The 19519-nt window shown below is 34.9% G+C and overlaps 1 protein-coding gene across 1 annotated transcript in view; it reads left to right on the top strand.

Moving 5' to 3' along the window:
• VWA3A (von Willebrand factor A domain containing 3A) overlaps nt 1–19218 on the top strand; it is a 29711-nt gene extending 10493 nt beyond the window's left edge. Inside the window, exons 15-33 of the mRNA XM_032197757.1 lie at nt 1499–1593; nt 3072–3191; nt 4070–4144; nt 4840–4984; nt 5974–6172; nt 6589–6659; nt 7604–7762; nt 8545–8635; nt 9742–9852; nt 10327–10424; nt 10572–10724; nt 11433–11541; nt 12847–12991; nt 13418–13562; nt 14606–14757; nt 15885–16011; nt 16599–16696; nt 18169–18232; nt 19213–19218. Coding sequence (XP_032053648.1) covers nt 1499–1593; nt 3072–3191; nt 4070–4144; nt 4840–4984; nt 5974–6172; nt 6589–6659; nt 7604–7762; nt 8545–8635; nt 9742–9852; nt 10327–10424; nt 10572–10724; nt 11433–11541; nt 12847–12991; nt 13418–13562; nt 14606–14757; nt 15885–16011; nt 16599–16696; nt 18169–18232; nt 19213–19218 — 2163 coding nt within the window. The remainder of the gene's footprint in view (nt 1–1498; nt 1594–3071; nt 3192–4069; nt 4145–4839; nt 4985–5973; nt 6173–6588; nt 6660–7603; nt 7763–8544; nt 8636–9741; nt 9853–10326; nt 10425–10571; nt 10725–11432; nt 11542–12846; nt 12992–13417; nt 13563–14605; nt 14758–15884; nt 16012–16598; nt 16697–18168; nt 18233–19212) is intronic.
• Nucleotides 19219–19519: the final 301 nt, after the last annotated feature.

The following is a 19519-nucleotide window of genomic DNA, read 5'->3' as shown; positions in this document are numbered from 1 at the left end:
AAAACTATCCCATTTTATCTTAGTTTAATCATTAAAAAATAAATTTCTATTTTATCTCTTTGGAGGTCAAACAAGTCTTATGAAAAAGAATGGCTAATTGTTACTGGCTAGGCCACGAAGGACTCGAGGCATACAAGAAGAGCATTCTAGGAAGTACTGTAGCAGCAAGTGTGGATGATTGTTACATGAAATAAAAGTTGTTGCATGGTATGAAAAATTATGCACAAAGGCATTTATAGCGGCAAACAAGATTTAATCAGGAATTTCCCTGTTCTTATTGAATTCACCAGTGACACCATGTACAGCACTGTTTGTGAAGCTCTCTTCTAAAGCTTCCCTCTAGAATGACACCAAATATTTAATTACTGATTGCGTTGCCTCAGGTTAGAGCAGCTCTTTATTCCAAAAGGTGTTCTTCATTTGTGTTAAGCACAACTGGAATTGTGTTCAGTCTGAAGAACAGATAAGATTGATGTCTAAGACAATGCTCTAACATGTCTTCTTACTATTTTCCTTCTGCCTCCTTCCAGCTGCATTACACATTGTTTTCCGACATCCCTCACATTCACCTTAAGTTTCTGAACTGGCTGCACAAACTTATCCAGTTTTGCATTTGCCTTCAGCCTGGTTGGCAGTTGTCAGACTTTCTTCAAGAGGATACCAAGGCCGTTACTAGAGTTTTCTGTTCAAGCTTGTATATGAATTAAGAACATTATTAGGTTAGGGAGTTTTAGATTTAGATTAGGATTTTTAGATATTTGCCACTGACAATATTACTGTATAGGTAGTCTTAAAACTACTGTCATGCCAGGAGAACTTTTACACTGTATGGGATATTGAAGATCTTTGAGTACTCCTGTGAGTGTGGAAGAAGTGGAGATTATATATACAGGTAACACAGTGAAGGCAGATGGAATTCTTACAGGCAGTAGTGATTCTTGAGCATTTCCTCCTTGGTAAGAATGCAGAGTATCAGAGAGTAGAAGTTTAATGAAATAGAAGCTGCCTGGGGATATTGGTAGTCAAGATGTTATATAGTGGTTTGTTCTTTTCTCTTTGCTCTCTTCCATACTACTCTGCTGAGGAAGGGCTATGAGAATGCTGCCAGGCAGGACAAATATTCCTTTAAAAGGGAGGAGGGATAAGAAATCTGTAGAACTCCATTTTGTGGTCTGACTGTAAAGTCTAACTGGCTGACATGAAAGCAGCATCTGATTTTTTGATTCCTGGTAGATATTCGTATTTTGTGCACCAAAACAGTGCTATGTTGTAGTTGTTTTCTGAATTTCATGTCCTTTTCTAGACTGACTTGACCTCATGCATGTAGTGCATGCATATGCTTGAAAAGTTCATACTCTGTAGAGTTTGGTTAAACTGCCCTAATGTCTTCAAATTGATATTGTGTTAAAGAATTATATGTTTTTAGTTGAAATGATCTGTTAACAAACTACTTAAAATGCTGTTGAAGAAATCGTAAGCTTTCTATATTTATTCACAGAAACTCCTTGCCAAAATGGTAAGAATCTATGAAAAACGAATCAACTGGCTGTCCGTTGCTAGCAGAAGAATATGGGGAAGTGTTTATGAAAAGAGGTATGGTATTCTGACAGTTGTATTCTGTATATTGGTGATAATTCTCATTTGTCAACCTTTCCTTTTTGTGTAAGTGAGCACTCAGGAATGCAGGGCAGAAAAAAATCATATGCAGAAGTGGTAATTGCAGATACAACCAGTGCAAGCAATCCGTGTTTGACAACTGATGCTGATACTCTTGTATTTAATAATGTAGTGAATTTACTGAATCCAATGATTGTCAGTTAAGAAAACTGTGCAATTTCCAAGAAACAGGATGAGGCTCTTAAATTTGAGTTATCTAGGGACATCTTCTGTCTTAAATCACACACATGTACAAACAGAAACTGCTGTTTCTGGACAAATGTAGTTTTTACATCAGGTTTCAACCCATGCTATTAGTATTTATACCAGAGTATTTCTTCACATCCTCTTATGGATTCTTATCAGAAAATGAATTTCAACTTACCAAATACCTTCTGCCTCCACCACTTAGTAATGTGCATTCAAGTGCCAGATGACAAATGTCAGTGTAGATATACCAATTAAAAAAAAAAAAAAAAAAAAAAAAGAGTTTTCTCTGAATGTGTTTTGAGATCTGTACCTAACTTTGTTTGAGGATCATCCTCAATAATAATAACAACATTTATTTACATTGTGTCTGAGTCTTTACCAGAGGTCTCCCATCCAACATCAGTTGCATAAATGCTCTTATTGTTTGGTTTACAAACTTTGAATATGAAATTTCGGACAAGATAGCTGAGGCCTCTGTTACTAGAGATCTCCTCATTCATTCATTAAGGACTGAATTAGCCCTTCTGGTCCATCTGGTGATTGTATTGTGTTGGGAACTCTTGTCCCATTGACTGTCTATCACATCTGTGATTCTTTTCATAACCACTGCTCCAAAGGTATCTCCTGTCTGTTAACACTGACCATCCTGCATTGTGTTTACAAGCACAATCTCTTATGTGACCATACTGAAGGTGATCATCATTAACACTTTTCTTCAAAATAGGTAACGTGTACCAGATAACATCAATCAGTCGATACCTGAGCAGCCTGTCTATCATGGAATTACTGGGAGAAAACATTCCATTTATCTTTGGAATGATATTATATGTTTGTTGAATGATGGTTGGAGAAAGAAAAATGAACTATCCAACAACTCTTCTTGTTGGATAACACCCACATGTTTCAGCCATGTTCTGGATATTCAATTACAGAGAAGAAAGAGGAGTTGTTCAGGGTTCAACAGCCAATATAGCACTACATGTGCCAGTATCCTGATTACTGTACAGCTTAAGGAAGACAGATTTTTTTGTTATTGTTTTTTAAAAAAAACTCACCTGATGTTCTGCAGGTTATTTTTTCTTACATAGATCATCTTTATTTTTATACATAGCTAGAAGATGCTTTTCTTGGTGAGCTAAAGAGTGCAGTGAAGATTTAAAAAATGTAATTAAGTTCTTTTGACGAATAACATGTTTCTTACACAGGGTGGTTATACTTGTTGATATATCAGCGACAAACTCTATGTACATCATCCATATCCAACATTATTTGCGACTTTTACTTGAGGAACAAATGTCAGATAAGGATTACTTCAATATTATAGCGTAAGCAGCTACTTAAGACTATCTTTTAAAATACTTTGCAATGAAAGAAGGATGCTGATAGACTCATTACTAATGGGCATGTTTTAGATTACTGGTAGTATTTCAGATTTTATGATGAGGTAATTGCGAGAAGAACACTGATATAACTTTATTGAATAGATTTATGGACCAGATGTACAGAGACCAAATTAGTAATTAAAAATCATTTGCGGGGGGTGGGGGGGCACGGAAACTGATTGAATCAAATTCTCTTTCTGTTATTTTGTTCATAACAACAGTATCAATTCACATGGCAGAAACTTTTACTGGATGAGGGTTTTGGAAGTGTCTCAGGATTACTGAGAGTGCCCTTTAAATTTTACAGTAACTCCAACACTTCTTTACTGTTTAATAGTACTAAAAATCCATACTCATGTTGGTAGTGAGAAATATATGGCACAACTGCTGAACAGCAGCTGGGCAGGTTCCTGAATAACAGGTAAAAAAGAGACAACAACTCGTGGAGTTCCAAATTTGGTAGGAGAGGAGAGCAGAGTCATGAAGGCAGCGTCTCAGTGTTACTGGTTTGGGGTATTGGGGGTGTTTGGTTTTGTGGGTGTTCTTTTTTTTTTTTTTTTTTAATTGCAAGCCTTTCTGTCTTCTTCTGAACTTTTACTAGCTCATTAGCATCCTGTTCAAGAAAGAAAAATGCAATCTGGCCTGCTGCTTTGAAATTCTGACAACCCCTGAGTGATGGATAAATTGGAATAACTAAATGATTTGAAACAGAAAATTTTACCTCTTAATAACCCAAACCATTATTATTTTTTTTTTTAAGAATTCATTCAATCCTTTTCTTTGTTCTATGAAAATTAATTGCTATTATATTTCTGTAAAAGATTTGGGAGTGACATTGTGCCTTGGCAGCTGGAACTAGTTCCTTCTCAACCAGAAAACTTACAAAAAGCTTGGAGGTAGGATGAAATAACTTTCTTATACTTCTGAATTAAGTGAACATAGATATCATAAAACAGATGTAACAGAGAAACATAATTAATTGGTATTGCAAACAGTTTAGAAAATTGTCATGTTTACCATATCACAAAAATAATTTGACATGAACTGTTCTACAGTGATTGTTTATGATGGTTTGTTGTGAAAGCAGTGTCATAAAGTTCAGTATGTCCTAGTGACTTTGTATTTCATGTGTATCCAGAATACGTATGTACATGACTAGAGAAGTTTTTAAGAAATGCACAGGTTACATGAAGAATTTAAAACTATTTCAAATTCAGTTGAGATCTGGAATTTAAACCATGTTTTTCCCCTCATACACTGGAACCAAATCCCACGTTTCTCTGTGGAATTATATCTTCAGTGATTTCATTATACATCTGTGGTTTTCTTTTATTCCTGTCAGTTCTTCTCTTACATTTTGTCTTCATCTCTGTGCTTCGAATCTTATCTTAAAAACTACTTTGTCATGGTTGCAATACAGAAACTAGAACAAGTGATTTGGATCCTTGTATAATCTGGTTTTACTGGATGTCATTGTCAAAAATTTCAGACTCCAGAGCAGTGTTAGTAAAGATTCTTAGTTTTCTTACTGCTTTATGCAGAAACAAAAGCTTTTCTAGATTAATTCTTTGAACTGTAAACTTATTCTTAGGTGGGTGTTGAGCTTGCAATGCAGAGGGAGTAGAAATTTCATGAGTGCTCTCAGGCAAGCTGTTGAAGTAGACTTCAAATATAAAGATAAACACAAATCACAAGGACTTTACCTCTTGACTACTGGAATACCTGATCAGGAAACAGTGAGTATCATCACAGGTTTTACAGCTCTTCTGAAAGTTCCTATCAGAATTAATCTCAACTGTATTTATCTTTTTTTTTCTTTTTTTTTTTTTTGGCTACTTACTATAGCTTGTTGGTGGAATACTTCTTTACTTATCTAAGCCAGCACAAATGTTGGTATCTCAGACCCTTCTTTCTGCAGTCACTATTTATGTGTTGGAGGTAGTAACTATTAATAGTATGTGAATCAGAAAACTCTAGAAGTGTTTTTAAGCTCTTTGTCTCACTCCAGCTGTGGCTATCATTTCACTGCATATTTCTTAATTTGAAGAAGCCCACTCAGATTTTTGTATTATATCATTTCCTTGTGATAAAATGGTATAAAAGCCACAGATAATTTTACAGTGAAATTTCATAGTACACTATATAGAAACAGCTTCTATTTTTAATAACAATAGTCAGCTGTTTGGTTGTATTTTCACAGTGTGTGTGCTCTGTTGCTGTTGAGCCACTTGCACTGCCTAGAACTTCGGAACTCAGAGTAGTCCAATTGGCTTAACTATGTGTGTCTTGCCTGTCTTGCCTTTGTTACTAAACTTCTGGAAATTCTGGGCAAACACAAGAAATTGTTAAAAGCCTATGGAGAAAACATGAGAATGACAGATGCATACAGAAAGTCCAAATGAATAATTTCCATCCCTACTTCTTTGCTACAGTGCATGGGTAGCTTGAAGACCATCACCTTGTGGTTTTGATTCTTATAACTACCCCAACTCAATTCTTGGCTGCAGCAGTGCAGTTGGTGTTGTCACTAGTAATAACAGCATTAGCTTTTGCGTATATACATGATTTAAGGATGCATTCAGCTACTCAGGGTGTATTCCTGCACTGAATTGCACATGCTGGGCACTGTTTGTTCATCAGTTCAGAAAACAGTGGAATAGATGGAAGCTCATCTGAGGTACATGGTTGCTACTGATTTTTTTTTTTTTTTTTTTTTGCTTTGCAGCACTTAATCAGTACCTATATGGCTGAGGCTTGCAGAGGTTTTGATTTGCAGCTTCATGTCTGTCTGTTCAGTGTAATGGAAGATGTTGACTCCAGTGGGATTATTCCAGCCCGCTATGCTAACCCAACTGAAACTGCCATCGCTTTTAAAGAAATAGTACATGTAGCCAATGGGAGATTTCATTGGTTTGGAGAAGCAGGTATGTGAAAAAGAAAGCCAGCACTTAGTTCTTTTTCATTAAGCAAATAATATACGTTAATGTATTTTCCCCCAAACAAGTTGTTTAGTTTTTAGGATGTGATAATACTACAGTAGTATTGAGATATAAACAGGTCTTAGTTTGATTAAGGCTTTTAGCTGTCTTGCAGAATATTATAATGCATCATTAATGCAGGAATTTGTTTTTTTCTATTAAAATTCACTATTTTCTGCTAGATATTTTAAGGTATACAATTAAAATGTATTTACTAATGTAGTAGGTCCAAACTGCCTGGACCTACTGGAAAAGAAGGCTTTCTGGTTCTTTTCATTGATATTTGACATGTTCTACAAATTGTTGTATACTTTATATATATAACATTTTAAAATGCTGATTAGCATATATTTGGTTATCAGGTATTTTTGAAAGTGATGATATCACTGTTATTGTGTCTGAAATTGAAAAAGCAAACAACTACTCCCAAAAGGTATGAATTATATATCTTTTTAAATTCTGTTTTTCTTCAGAAAAAAAATCCACAGTGTTCGTGTAGCTGTCATTGCAGAAGATTGGACAAAATGAAAACCCTTGTAAGATGGGGAGGAATGCTCTAGAATGTGAGAATTGTCACTGTAGAGCAAACATGGAGTAGAAAGCAGTTATACAGTAGCACTGCAGTGAATGATGTTGGACTGTCTGTGGTTTCCTAGCAAATACAAGGAGTTTACGACTGAAGCAATTCTCATCTTTGTGGCTAGCCCTATGATGAGTTCTTCTCAAGTAGAATTAATTGTTCATTTACTCCTACAAAGCACAGCAGAGGGAGTGTTATTGCGTTATTGGCACAAAAGTGTACTAAAGGTGTAGAACTAGACAACCTCTCTCAATATTAAATGTACTTTTTCTAAAGTTATCCAACAAATTTGCTGAGGTGGTGCAGCCAGACTGGCATTATGACAGCTGTTTCTTATAAAAGTGTGATGAGAAAGGTATACACAGTGAGATTATCTGTCCAGAGGTCATAGCAATTTGTTGAATGCAAGTCTGAGACAAAAATCTGTTGTTGTTTTGTTTGGTTCTGTTTTTAAAGAAAAGTCAATGGATACTTAATAGGATCTTGACATATTTGATATTATAGTTTAATAGTTGAATGTATTAGGTTCATCTTCCTCCTATTTGTTCTGGTTTTGATGCATATAGCATTGCATTTTCTATTAGAATGTTTGCTCAGACCACAGAGGTTTTTCCTCCTGTGTGTTTGAGCAAACACAGTACAAAGAAGTTAGAGGCGTTAAGCATTACCAGATTAGTACTTTTTCTATTTGTATTATTTACTATAAAAATAATAAATACAGGGTGTCTGTCCTTGAAATGTCATTTACTTAAATTTCATGTATATGAATTACTGAACAGTGTGAACTTCCATTTCAGTGTGCATTCTTAGTGGAATCCTTAAAGCAACGTTCAGGAAATCAGTCTGCTAACCCATTTGTACCAGAAGCAAGCTCAAGCATGCTTGTGACAAAAGAGAAAAGAAAGCCACAGAAGCTGCTATCTCCAAAACCCACAGCTCTGAGCCTGGCTAGAATGGTTTGAAATTCTTCAAAGTCTTATTTTTAAGATTGTCTGTTTTAATTAATGACTCTACCCAGCTCATGGTGGTCTTTGTGAAAGAAGTGCTTAAGCTGAAAATTTGAAGGAAGTGAAAACAGTACAGTGATACTACTCTGAATTTACATTTTAATTTGCATTCAAGGTGCTACATAAACAGACAAGTACATCTTAATAAATCCTGCTAATTAAATAGAATTGTAGTAATTAAACAATACTGTAGTATCTACAATTATCTAAATAATTCCTCCTCTGACCTTAAAAAATTAGTGTTTAATACAAGCAAAGGCAAAGCAGAAATGTGTTTTACCAAGTTACTTTTATTTAGCAAGACCTTCTAGGAAGTACTGAATTTTGTGGTATCCCATTCATGTATACATGAGACAGCTGCAGTTGAGTAGCGTGTCTTTGGCCACACAGAGAGGTAATAAAAAGCAAGAAATAGGATTTGGGATTTGTTTCCTGCTCCCTGTGCTTATTTCCATTGAGTTATACTACTTCTGAGACCCTTGGGCTTTGCTGATGCTTTCCTCATTAATTTTGACAGCGTACATGTACATGTATGTATCTGTTTTGAGAGAGTGGACAAATCTGGCCAGTGCTTACCACTTGGGAGTGTAAATTACTACTGACTAGTCAGAAGAGACAGAATGAAACAAGAATTAGAATTAATTATGAAGGATAGTTCCAGTTTTTAATAATTTATGTAATTACGATATGGTTGAAATACTTTTTATTTTTTATTATCTATGCTTATGTAGTATATTAAAGAAAACCACAGTGCAGAGAAATCTTCTTCCATAAGAGTATTGGCATGGCGTCCTACTAGTGCAAAAGCAGAAATTCCACCAGGTCTGTATGGATTAGGAGCTTTTTGTCTTTAGTTTGTTTGGGTTTTGCTTAGAAGAAAGTATTAAATTAGAATTGAGAGATTTTATTTTAAACTTTTAGAAACATTAGCAATTTTAACCTGTAGTCAGAGTGACAGGAGACATTGGAGTTGTTTTTGAAATAATTCTGTATGAGTTTTAGTTGTAATGTATCTAGATTACATATAGGTTGGAAGAGGAAGGAACAGTGCCCACATACATAACTATTTCCAGGTTCTTTGATTGAATGTTCATCCTGTAGCAGGAAATGTGTGTGTGGCAGAAAGTAGAGCCCCCCTTTTGTCATAACTTTGAAGACAATTAAAACCTCACTTATCTTGGTTTTGAATTCACACTCCATTCTTATCAAAGGCTCAACAATTCAGAGATTTATGTTACTAGTTCAATATATAATATTTCTGTTAGTATTGTTGTAGCCAATTGTTCTTAATATGCTGCTCTCTTTATGATCCAGCAATGAAAGAAAACTCCAACACAAACATCAGGTTATCCTCAGTGCTCTCTCTTGCAGCTACTACTGGTGTATAGAACAGTTCTTAAATTTATTCCAGTCACTGTTGGTTAATTAAAGTCCAATTCCTTCCTCCCCTATTTTTATAATTTTCCCACTCTTTGTTCTTTGCATCTTTGTTAACATCTGCAGAGGTGTTTTTCTTGTTGTTTGTTTTGTTTTTAATTTTTGCACTAAATTTGGGCCTTGATATCTATTGATTCATTGCTAAACAGCAGTGTTTACAAATCTGGATTCATATTTGCATATGAGCTACTGTGTGCAACGACGACTGGCTTTTCTAATACATACTATACTTCTTCTGAGCCCCTAATCTTTTCAGGTTATACCATGTGACATTCCTCCTGATGCTAATTTATATGTTGTAAAGATTACGGTTCCATTTGTATGAAATGAGCATGACTAGTTCTATAATATGGATTTTTCTTGACCAGTATCTAAGAAAATTAAGTATGTATAATTGTGGCAATAGGAAGTTATGAACTGAAGAACTGGGTTACATGTCAGTTTTACACTTTGCTAAATTAAATGAGAATTTGTATTTTTTTTATTTGTAGTACAAACAATAAAAAAATGGCCTCAGACTGAGAATAAAAGAAAACATAAATCAAGGAAACAGACAGAGTGTTCTGTGTCAGTATTCTATACTGATAAAGGAAGAAATGTGGGTATGTGTTACCATGATATTATTGGTGAAGCCTTTTTATTATCAGTCTTTGTATTATCAAACAGTTTGGATGCAAAGTCACATATGATCAGTGAGCTTTAAATAGTGAATGGAATTGAGTTTCATTTATCAAATAGTAGTGAGTGTTTTAATCATTTTTTGTAAAGTACTTTGAGATCTTCTGGTCAAAGATGTTTTAAGAAAAAATGCCATGAGTTAGGTGAATAGAAGATTTTACTTTTTAAGGTAATTTTTAAAGCTAAATGGCTTCTTTAGAAGTCACTTTTTTATAGAAACTTTCCATTTTTGTAAAATGAAAAACTGTGTGTGAAATAGTAGGTGTCTTTTTGTTTGGCTGTTTGTTTTGTTTTGTTTTACCAATATGTAACTTCAAAAAAGCTATGAAGTCATGTATGAAGGGCTATGAAGAGGTAACCTAAGGTTCCCAATACTACTTTGTTCATTTTCTTGCTAGGTACAGTATACCGAAAGTATCCAAAGACAATGTGCACAAGAAAGAGTGTTCCCTCTGTTACATTGCCAAAAAAAGAGGAAATCTGTTCAAGCAAAGAGGTATTTTGTTCCTTATCAATAAATAGCCATTTTAGAATTCTTAACATGAATTATTTGAACGTGTTAATTGTGATTATGTACAACATGTTATTTAAGCAGTTTTAATATTTACAAAAAAACAATTGCTCCATTTGTTTTTCTTACAAGTGGCTGAATAAGTACAGTATTAAAAAACTTAAACTGGAGTTGCCCAGACTGATGTTTGGTCCAAGCTGTACTCACCGAAAGAAAATTGTGGAGTCTCTGCACAAGAAAGTATCAGCAAAATACTGCACTATCTTCCCTAGTGTAGAAGTCAATGTAAGTTTTGCAGATGTCATATACCTACATTGCTGAAATGTTTTATATTTGCTAAAGATAGTACATGATAATCAGTGTTTGTGGAATGCGAATGTAATGTGTGTTTTCCACTTTCCTCCATTATTTTCTGTTCTAAACCACCTTGCTAATAGAAGACTTTCTCTAGCTTTCTGTTCACCACAGAAATATTTAGTATATTTGAAATGCAAACTACATGGGATCTTTGGAATGTATGGCAACTCTTCTGCTCATCCAGCATGAATAATAATTTTAAAATTTCTTTGTACGTAAGGCTTTGGAATATCATGAGAGTGGAAACTAGGAAACTAATTGATATTGATTGGTTTGGTTTGTGCAATTACCAGAGAAACATAGCAAGTTAAGTCCAGGGTATTATTGGTCTATTATATCTACAAAAAATGTCAGAAGGAATGCAACATAAGCACCTGTCCAGCCATGTTATATAATTTTGTTGCTCGATGCAACTGGCTGAGATTAGAACTAGGCTTTCCTAATTTGGGTAAACCAGTTATTTAGTAGTGACAGAGCCACAGAAATTTTCTTACACTATTTCATAGAGTTAAAGACAAAAAAAAAAAAAAAGGCAAACAACTAATCACCCTGATTTCTGTTGCTGATACTGCATATATAGCCACAGAGCTCATACCTGTTGACGTAAGATGCTTTTGTACAAACTGAATTTTCCAGGGGGTTGTGAAACATCTGCAGGTTCAATCTAAAGAACTGGAAATCTACACTGAACAAATGGAGAAGGTGTTGCAACGCTATCTACAAAGAATACAGTGGCTTCTGTCAGGTAGTGCTGTGCATCTTTATTGTAAAACAGAATTTAAACATTTATAAAATCTTCTTGTCTACTATTTCAGTGAGGTTAATTCTGAATACATGTGGATCTCAAACATGAGGTTCAAAGAGCTATTGTGCCTATTCTGTGATTTGTAACTGCATAATTCTAAAATTCCATTTGTTTGCTTGTAGTTTCAAACTATGCACTGGAAACTAAGTTTTCTGTTTCTTTAAAAAATATATATTTTAGCAGTGAGCCTTTGTTTGTGGACAAAATATTAATGAAGTGTGAGCTTGACACACAGCTTTAAACAATAGATTTGAGTTATGCCAGCTGCCTCCTTTAACATGAGTTGTTAACCTCAAACCCAAATGTGGTAGGTTAAATGATGGTGCTAATTATTTAACCTTCTAATACATGTTTAATAACTTAATGTCGTAATTGCAAATCATTTCCTCTTGACTCCTTTGCACTAGAAGTCTTTGGCATTTAGTATCCAACACTAGGAGCAGGGCAAGACAAAGTATCTAACACAGGGTAGGCCAAAGTTAGCAAGTTCTTTAGTGCAGTTTATGACAGTCATCATAAAAAAGGTCTGTACACTGTAATTGCACAAGAAATGTAAAGGTAAAAGTAAGTTTATCATCAAAATAATTTAAGTTCTGTTTTGTTGTTATAATTAACTTATTATTTTGTTGAACTGTTTTTAAAAAGTATTTTTATGATGATAAAATAAGACTGTAAGAGAATTCAACACCTATGCAGTAGATATACATCCAGCTTGCAGTGAAATAATTATGGCTATGATGCAAAATTTTAATTTTTACACATTGTGTTCATGAATACAAGGTAGATGTCTGTAGTGTTAGAAGCTTTCCATCAACAGAAGAAACACAATCATGTACATACAAAAAATAGCTTTTTTGGTTCTTTTACTAAGAACACGCCATATTTAGAAGTTTAGCATCGCTGCTGGTGAAAAGTATTTTGATCCCTCTGTTGCTCATAAGTATGTTTGTTAGGAAATAGTTCATTTTTTTCTGTGTTGCAAAGTAGGAGCTACGCATTTTTAATGCAAGTTGTAACAATTGGCTAGTAATTAATGGTTGATAGTACTAGATTTGTAATAGCAGAAAACTTTTCTATCACTAACCCTTGAACTGCTTAGTTTCCACACAGGTTAGAATTTATTATGTAGAGGTGTGTCCAGAATAACTCCTAAAGACTGAAGGTTTTACTGTATGCTCAATAAAATCTTAATGTTCAACAAAATAAGCTTATGTAATGACACGACATTTGAATGATCTGGTGCAGGAAGCCGAAGATTGTTTGGTACCATTTTAGAAGCAAACGTCTGTGTTTTAATTGATACGTCTGGTTCCATGGACCCATATTTGCCACATATCACAAAAGAACTTGCATCCCTTATCTGGGAACAGCTGAGAAAAAATGAAGTCAGGTATGATAGACTACTGATACAGGCTGAAACCTGCACTACTTATTCTTATGTAATAAGATTATTTAGTAATTACTAAAAATACAGTACTGAAACACAGTATGTTAGTGCATAGTATGCACATGGCATAAATGATTTTTTTTTTTGTTTTTCATTTTAAGCAGCTTGGAATTCTCAGCTCTAAGATTTGTGCCATGTTTGCCATAGGCTGATGCTGTTTAACGTTTGGGTTTAGCATTCCAATTGACTTTCTGTTGATGCAGAATGAGTTAAACTTTCTGACACTTTCTTATTCCAATAATAGGTTCTTGATTGTTTTTGGTTGTTTGTTTTTTAGTTTTGTTTCTGTTTCAAAACTAGCTTATCCAATGAGATTGATATTGATTGGTATTGATTAGGTTTAAATATTTTGGCCATTTTTCTCCTCAGGTTTAACCTGCTGAGATTTTCAGAAAATACAGAGAGCTGGAGGGAATATCTTGTAGAGGCAACTGATAAAACATGTCATGATGCTGTACAGTGGGTGTCCAAATTCCACGCTCATGGTAATACATGTATCCTTATGGCTTTACAGGTTAGTAAATTATATACTATAGTCTGGAGAAGAAAGAGTGTCTTGTGCTGATCATATGATTGATAATGTACTATAAAACATTTAGGTAAAACATACTATACAACACTTCTTGTATTCAAAACACCAAATGGATCTGGAATTAAGCCACTGTTCCTGCCCACAAGACTCAAAAATACGACATTCATTGTTCATACTGAGTTTAGGAAAAATGTGAAATGTCAATAGTTTCATCAATCTTTGCATTTAAGGAGCCATGGAGAGAAAAAATAGCTAATTCCTCAAAATGATGGTTATGTACAATTGTGGTTATGATATATTTGGTATGAACCAAACATGAATTTTAAAGAAGCAATGGTGGTTAGAATCAAATGAGCATTGAGTGTGATTCTTGGACTTCAGTAACAGGTGAAGGAACTTTTCTTCCATAAAAATTCTTGGTGTAGAAATTAACTAGTAATAACAATTTAAAACAGAGGCTGAAAGAACTTGCAATTTCATGAGATTTTAAATTTAAATCAGTAGAGAAATTGTGCCCTAAATGAGTGATTCTTGTTCTAGATACCTTTACAGAATCTTCATATAAATTTTCTGGAATTCTTGGCAAATCAAGTGCGGTAGAATTAGAAGACATGTTTATATTGCAGAAATGTCCACTGAGCTAATTATCACAGCAAGTTTTCATAATATAAAATGGCCGGGTTAGAGTGAGCCTGATTTTCAGACATTAAGCATCTTTTACTCCCACAACAGTTAACTGAATCTATTTACTTGAAGCTATTTAGCTTATTTAAAGGAGTCAGTTTTTGGTGGTGCCCTGCTTTTGTGATTAAAGTGCCTTATGCTACAAATTATCTACTTGTTTATTTTTACAAAGTTATATCCTTGATCTCTCATATTTGGTGAAAAGAAAAAGACAATACTAACTTTCATAATGAAGTGGTAAATATGCAGCTGTCTTAAATCATTGGAATAGTGTTTTCATTTTAAAGAATTACTTTTCATATAAATGTTCTAATTATTTTAGCTTGTTTTCTGCTTTTCAGAAAGCTCTCAGTTTCCAAGACATAGAGGCACTGTATGTATTGACTGATGGAAAACCAGATACCAGTTGCAGTCTGATTTTGAAAGAAATTGAAAGTTTGAGAAAGAAACAAGATATTAAAATCCACACCATTTCATTTAGCTGTGCGGACAGGTATGTGATACTTGATCAAAACAATCATGTGATACAAGATCAAAACTATCATGAAAATTATTAGTTTATTTATTGTCAGAGGGCTGCATTCTCAGGGCATGCCATATGCTCAGTTCACTGAACAACAGGTTTGAGCTAGGCATTCATTCAGGTGGGAACTGGGCAAGCTGTTCTGACACAGGTAATTGCCACATGGCCTGTATCTCCCACAGCTTGTCCTTGAGAGAACCGCCTTCACACACATGGAGTTGTGATATGCATCCCTAGTCTGCAGCAGAAAAATAATAGACTAGGCTGAACTGGAATAAGGAGCACTGGGAAAGTGTTAGTGCCAGCCATGATGGAGTCTGGGTTGAAAATACATCGGTGGTTACTCTTCTGGAGGGATCTTTGCATGGTCCAGAATTGGAGACCATGCAACAATACCACGAAGTGTGTGCTCTTCTACATTCACCTTCATGGTGGCTGTATGATGCAGGGAGCAGACAGCCAAACAGACCACTTCTACAAGGTACATTCCACCACCTCAAAATGCAGCAGTTGTTGCAGGTCTTAAAGAACTCAGCCGTTGTGGTCTTAAATTGAGACTATTATAATGCTAGTGCTTCAGGACTCTAGAAAGGACTCTAAAATGACACAGCAGTAAAAGTGTGTTATTTAGCATACTTGTAATAAGAATACAATAGCAACTGTATTAGCCATTGGACATGTTGGACAATGGCAAGCAATAGGGGCTTAGACAAGAGAACAAGTTATGGGGCATGCAAAAATGTTACTTCCCCTTATGGAGTCTCCCAGCTTTTGGCTTTCTTACCCTGTGTGAAATATTGCTGCCTTTTCCTTGCCAACCTGTTTTCTTTTTTTTTTTTTTGATTCTGTTATTACACTAAACCTCATGTTCAAAAATAACCTGTCTTTGGAGGTTATGATAACTAGGTAGAGTATATTCTTCATTAGCTCTTGAAGATTAGAAATTATACCAAAATATATAATCATGTCCTCCAAACTGCTTGTTTAGTTATCATACTTTTTGAGGAATGCTTAGAAATTGTTTGTTTTTTTTTTTAATTGTTGCTGCTTTCAGAGAAATAATTTTCATGAGTCACTTACTGCTTTGTTGTTAACAGAGAAGCTAATGAATTTCTGAAGAAGCTTGCGTCCCAAACAGGAGGGCGCTACCACTGCAGTTTTGGAGATGCGGATGGCCAACTAGCAGCACACCGAATGTTGATGGAGGGGTTTGATGATGAAGATGTATGTTAAGTGGTTTGGTTTTGTTAGGCTTGGTTTTGTTTCTCTCCAACTTAATCTTCATCTGTAGTAAAACTGCATTTTAAAAAAGAAAAATCACTAGAAGTAGTAATACAGGACTCAGCTTAAGATATGTTATATTGCAACCAAAAGGAGAAATCCTAATATCTGGTTTTGTATGTCTATAAGCTGCCTTGGCCAGGTGGCCTAACCTTTGAAAGAAGTATATAATGCAATTTAGTTTTTGAAAAAGAAGCAAAATCATCCTATCTCTGGACGCTGTTTTTAAGCTAGCTTTAGCTTTTACTGTGCCTTTTTATCCTCGCTATCTTCTGTTTCATTTGTCACTGTAAAATCCTTACATAGCACATTAATGCTACACCTTAAGAGGCCTTAGTGATTGCCACGGTAGGAAAGAGTATTAGTGAGAATCCAGAGTTGCTCTGCCCCTCCCACTTGTAATTCGAAGGACTCTGCAAGTAGACAGGGACAAGGAGGTGTAGAGCTTTAGCTCAATTAATTAAATTGGTAGACATTGAAAATAATAAGTAGTTGCATGATAAAGCAGAATATTTTAATTCTATTTTTAGGATCCAGTTTTCCCTTACTTTGAAGGAGATGATTTAAAGAAACTTACTGAAGAAGTAGCAAAAGCTAGAAGTTTTTTAAAGCAGGCAAAATCTTTGAGGTGAGTATCAAGAATCTCTCAATAATTACATTTTTAATTCACAAAGTAGAGGCAAGAATATCTGACTGTCAGTATCAGCTATTTGCAAAAGAAATGCTGTTTCCTGTACTGTCAGTTTTAGAGTTTTTTTTGAGGCTTCGGAAAGGACATACAAATGAATTGTCTGCTTTAGAGAGATTTAGTTTTGCAATCTTATAGTATTAGCAACCATCATAGTAAAGGATCTGAGCAGTGGTGTAACAGTTTGTTAAACTTACAGGCTATTGTTTTTTTCTCAGTTGTGGTTCCTCCATCTCCTATGTCAAAGGGAAATGACATGAAGTTGTTCATCTCCTTGCTGAGTTCTATCACCTACCAAATCTTTGTATTTCTCTTTGTATATATTATGAAAAAATAAAATATCCTTTTTAGTACCTCTTCCTTTAGTCTGACCTCTTATTCTGAAATACAAATTATTTTTTATTTTCTGAAATCTGCATGGACTCCTTCTATCCTACCTTACCCTAACTTTTCTAACTGCATCATCATCCATTCTCTGTCTGCTAGAATTGTGTTGTCGCATGAAATTATGTAACATCTTCTGTTCTGAAATAATCCCATCTCAACCCATCTACTTTTCAAGTTACCATCCATTTCCTTTTCTCTTTGCTTCTAAAGACCTGCGAAGTTTCCACTAACCTTTTCCTGGCAGGATTACCTAAACCACCTTCTTCACTCTTACATGTCCTGAATTACCAAAGGATTTGCAAAGTTGTTCTCTCAAAGATCTCACCTCCTAATCTGTCTTTTTTCTGCTTTCCTAAATAATATGACTCAAACTTTTTCCTTTCCCCTTTAAGTCTTGAACATGCCAGAATTTGTCCTGTGTCTTCTTTACTCTAATTTTCAATTATCTTATCTCTCTGTATGTCCTGCCAAGCACTCTTCAGGTTTTTTCTTTGTTTTCTCTTCCTTATCTTCCCTTAGCATGGAGTTTCTTTTACCTTTTTCTGTTAACAGTAATGTAACAGATAACAGTACAATGGGATGTTAGGCAGAGGTATCCCTGTGGACTCCAAATGAGCTAAGTCAGTTCCTTGGAGCAATATAACTGTGTTAGCACTGCATGCCAACTGTATCTCAGTAGACTGAATTGGCTCAGGTGACACACCATTCCCTGCTGTTTCTAGTGTCATTTAGAGCTAGGTTTGATACCTGCCTAGAAACAAAAAGGGAAGGACAATTAAATTTTATTGATCCTTACGTTCCTTCATGATTAATGCTTCTTAACTGCCAGTTCAGAATCAGAAAGCACCACTTTGTTAGTAATAGCAAGCAAAAGTATTTCTAAAGAGCTTTCAAATGCATTATGCCTCTACAATAAAAAGATTTTCTGTCACACATGGACATGGCTAAGCAGACATACAAAGCTACTGTGTATCTTCATGAAAAGCTGCTGTAATTATTTGTTTTTTATTTTTTCTTTCAAACAGGTTATTACTAGAAAATTGGAATATGAACCGAAAGGACAATTCTGTCTTTAAAAAAAGTGCTCAGGTAAACAGTCACCACAATAGATCATATCTTACATATAGTTTAAGTATTTCAATAGAAGGATAACGTTTTGTAAAGTTAATACGAAGTGTATTAAGTTGCAGGAGTGACACTTCCAAACCTAAAAACATTGTAATGATTTTAGTGCTTAACTGAAATAGTTCCACAGTATAACCTAATACACAAAGAACACTTCAAAGAGAAGTATGTTGTTTGGGGTGAGTGAAGCTAGGCAGATGTGTATTTATTATTAATGGTTTAGTTTCTTCTAAGAATAAGCAGCTAAGCACGTTACAGAGAGAGTTAGGACCAGATATAATGGCTGTAATAAGAAGTGCTACATGGGCTGCACGTTTTATCAGCTAAATGAGCAAGACTGATCGGAAAAAGACTTCATTAATAGTAAAGACAACCTCAACAAACACAGAACTATTATTACAAGATTGTAGGAGAGGCAGCTGGACAAACCAAACCACTCACAGAGCCAACCTGCTACTTCTAAATTAGCAAATTAAAAATACAGGAAAAGAGAAATTGCTGGTTGTGCATGCAACAGTGCTTTCTCAGGGTTAAACAAGAAAAGCAAGAGCTGACAGAAGCATTTGTCACAGAGCTGTTTGAGGGGAAAAATGGACAGGCAAACAACTACAGAGAGAGTTGTAGTAAAAAACTCAGGCCTGATGAGATGTTCGTCAAGGATTGGGTGAGGCACAGGCTAGTGTCCCACAGCTATCATTTGTCTTTCAGCCTTCTGAGGTAAACTACTGATTGTAAAGTGTATAGGAAGCCATTCCTGTTAATGTACTTCAGAAACTACATAACATTGTAGAACAATTAAACACATAAATAAGGAAGATTTAAAGTTACTCAAGTTAATTTATATTGTATTTCCAATGCCATTTTTTCAGTTGTGATGGTGAGCTTATGTGATTCATGTATTTTGATTTTGTATTTTAAAAATTATTCATGTTCTTGACTTTTAGGATTAAATTTTATACCAACAAAGGATGCTGAATATGATTGGAGTGGTACCACTAGCCTGCTTCTCTTTAATTGTATGCGTAAAGCTTCCAGCCTCAAGCAGAAGGAGGAAAGATGTACTCTGTTGTCTCTAAACTTCTGGCAGAGAAGAGATTACAGATGATAAGTGATACTAATTTACTTCACTTGCAGGTTTTGCAGGACTTGAAGTAAACCAAAGTCTAGCCAAAAGCAAAGGATAGTTTCCAATGTGGTTAATACAAATTTTAGAAAACACAGTGAATTTATATATAGTAGTTATACAGGGAT

This window comes from Aythya fuligula, chromosome 15, assembly GCF_009819795.1.
Source record: "Aythya fuligula isolate bAytFul2 chromosome 15, bAytFul2.pri, whole genome shotgun sequence".
Taxonomy (NCBI): domain Eukaryota; kingdom Metazoa; phylum Chordata; class Aves; order Anseriformes; family Anatidae; genus Aythya; species Aythya fuligula.
Note: the sequence above shows the minus strand (reverse complement) of the source record. Positions and strands in the feature narration are given on the sequence as shown.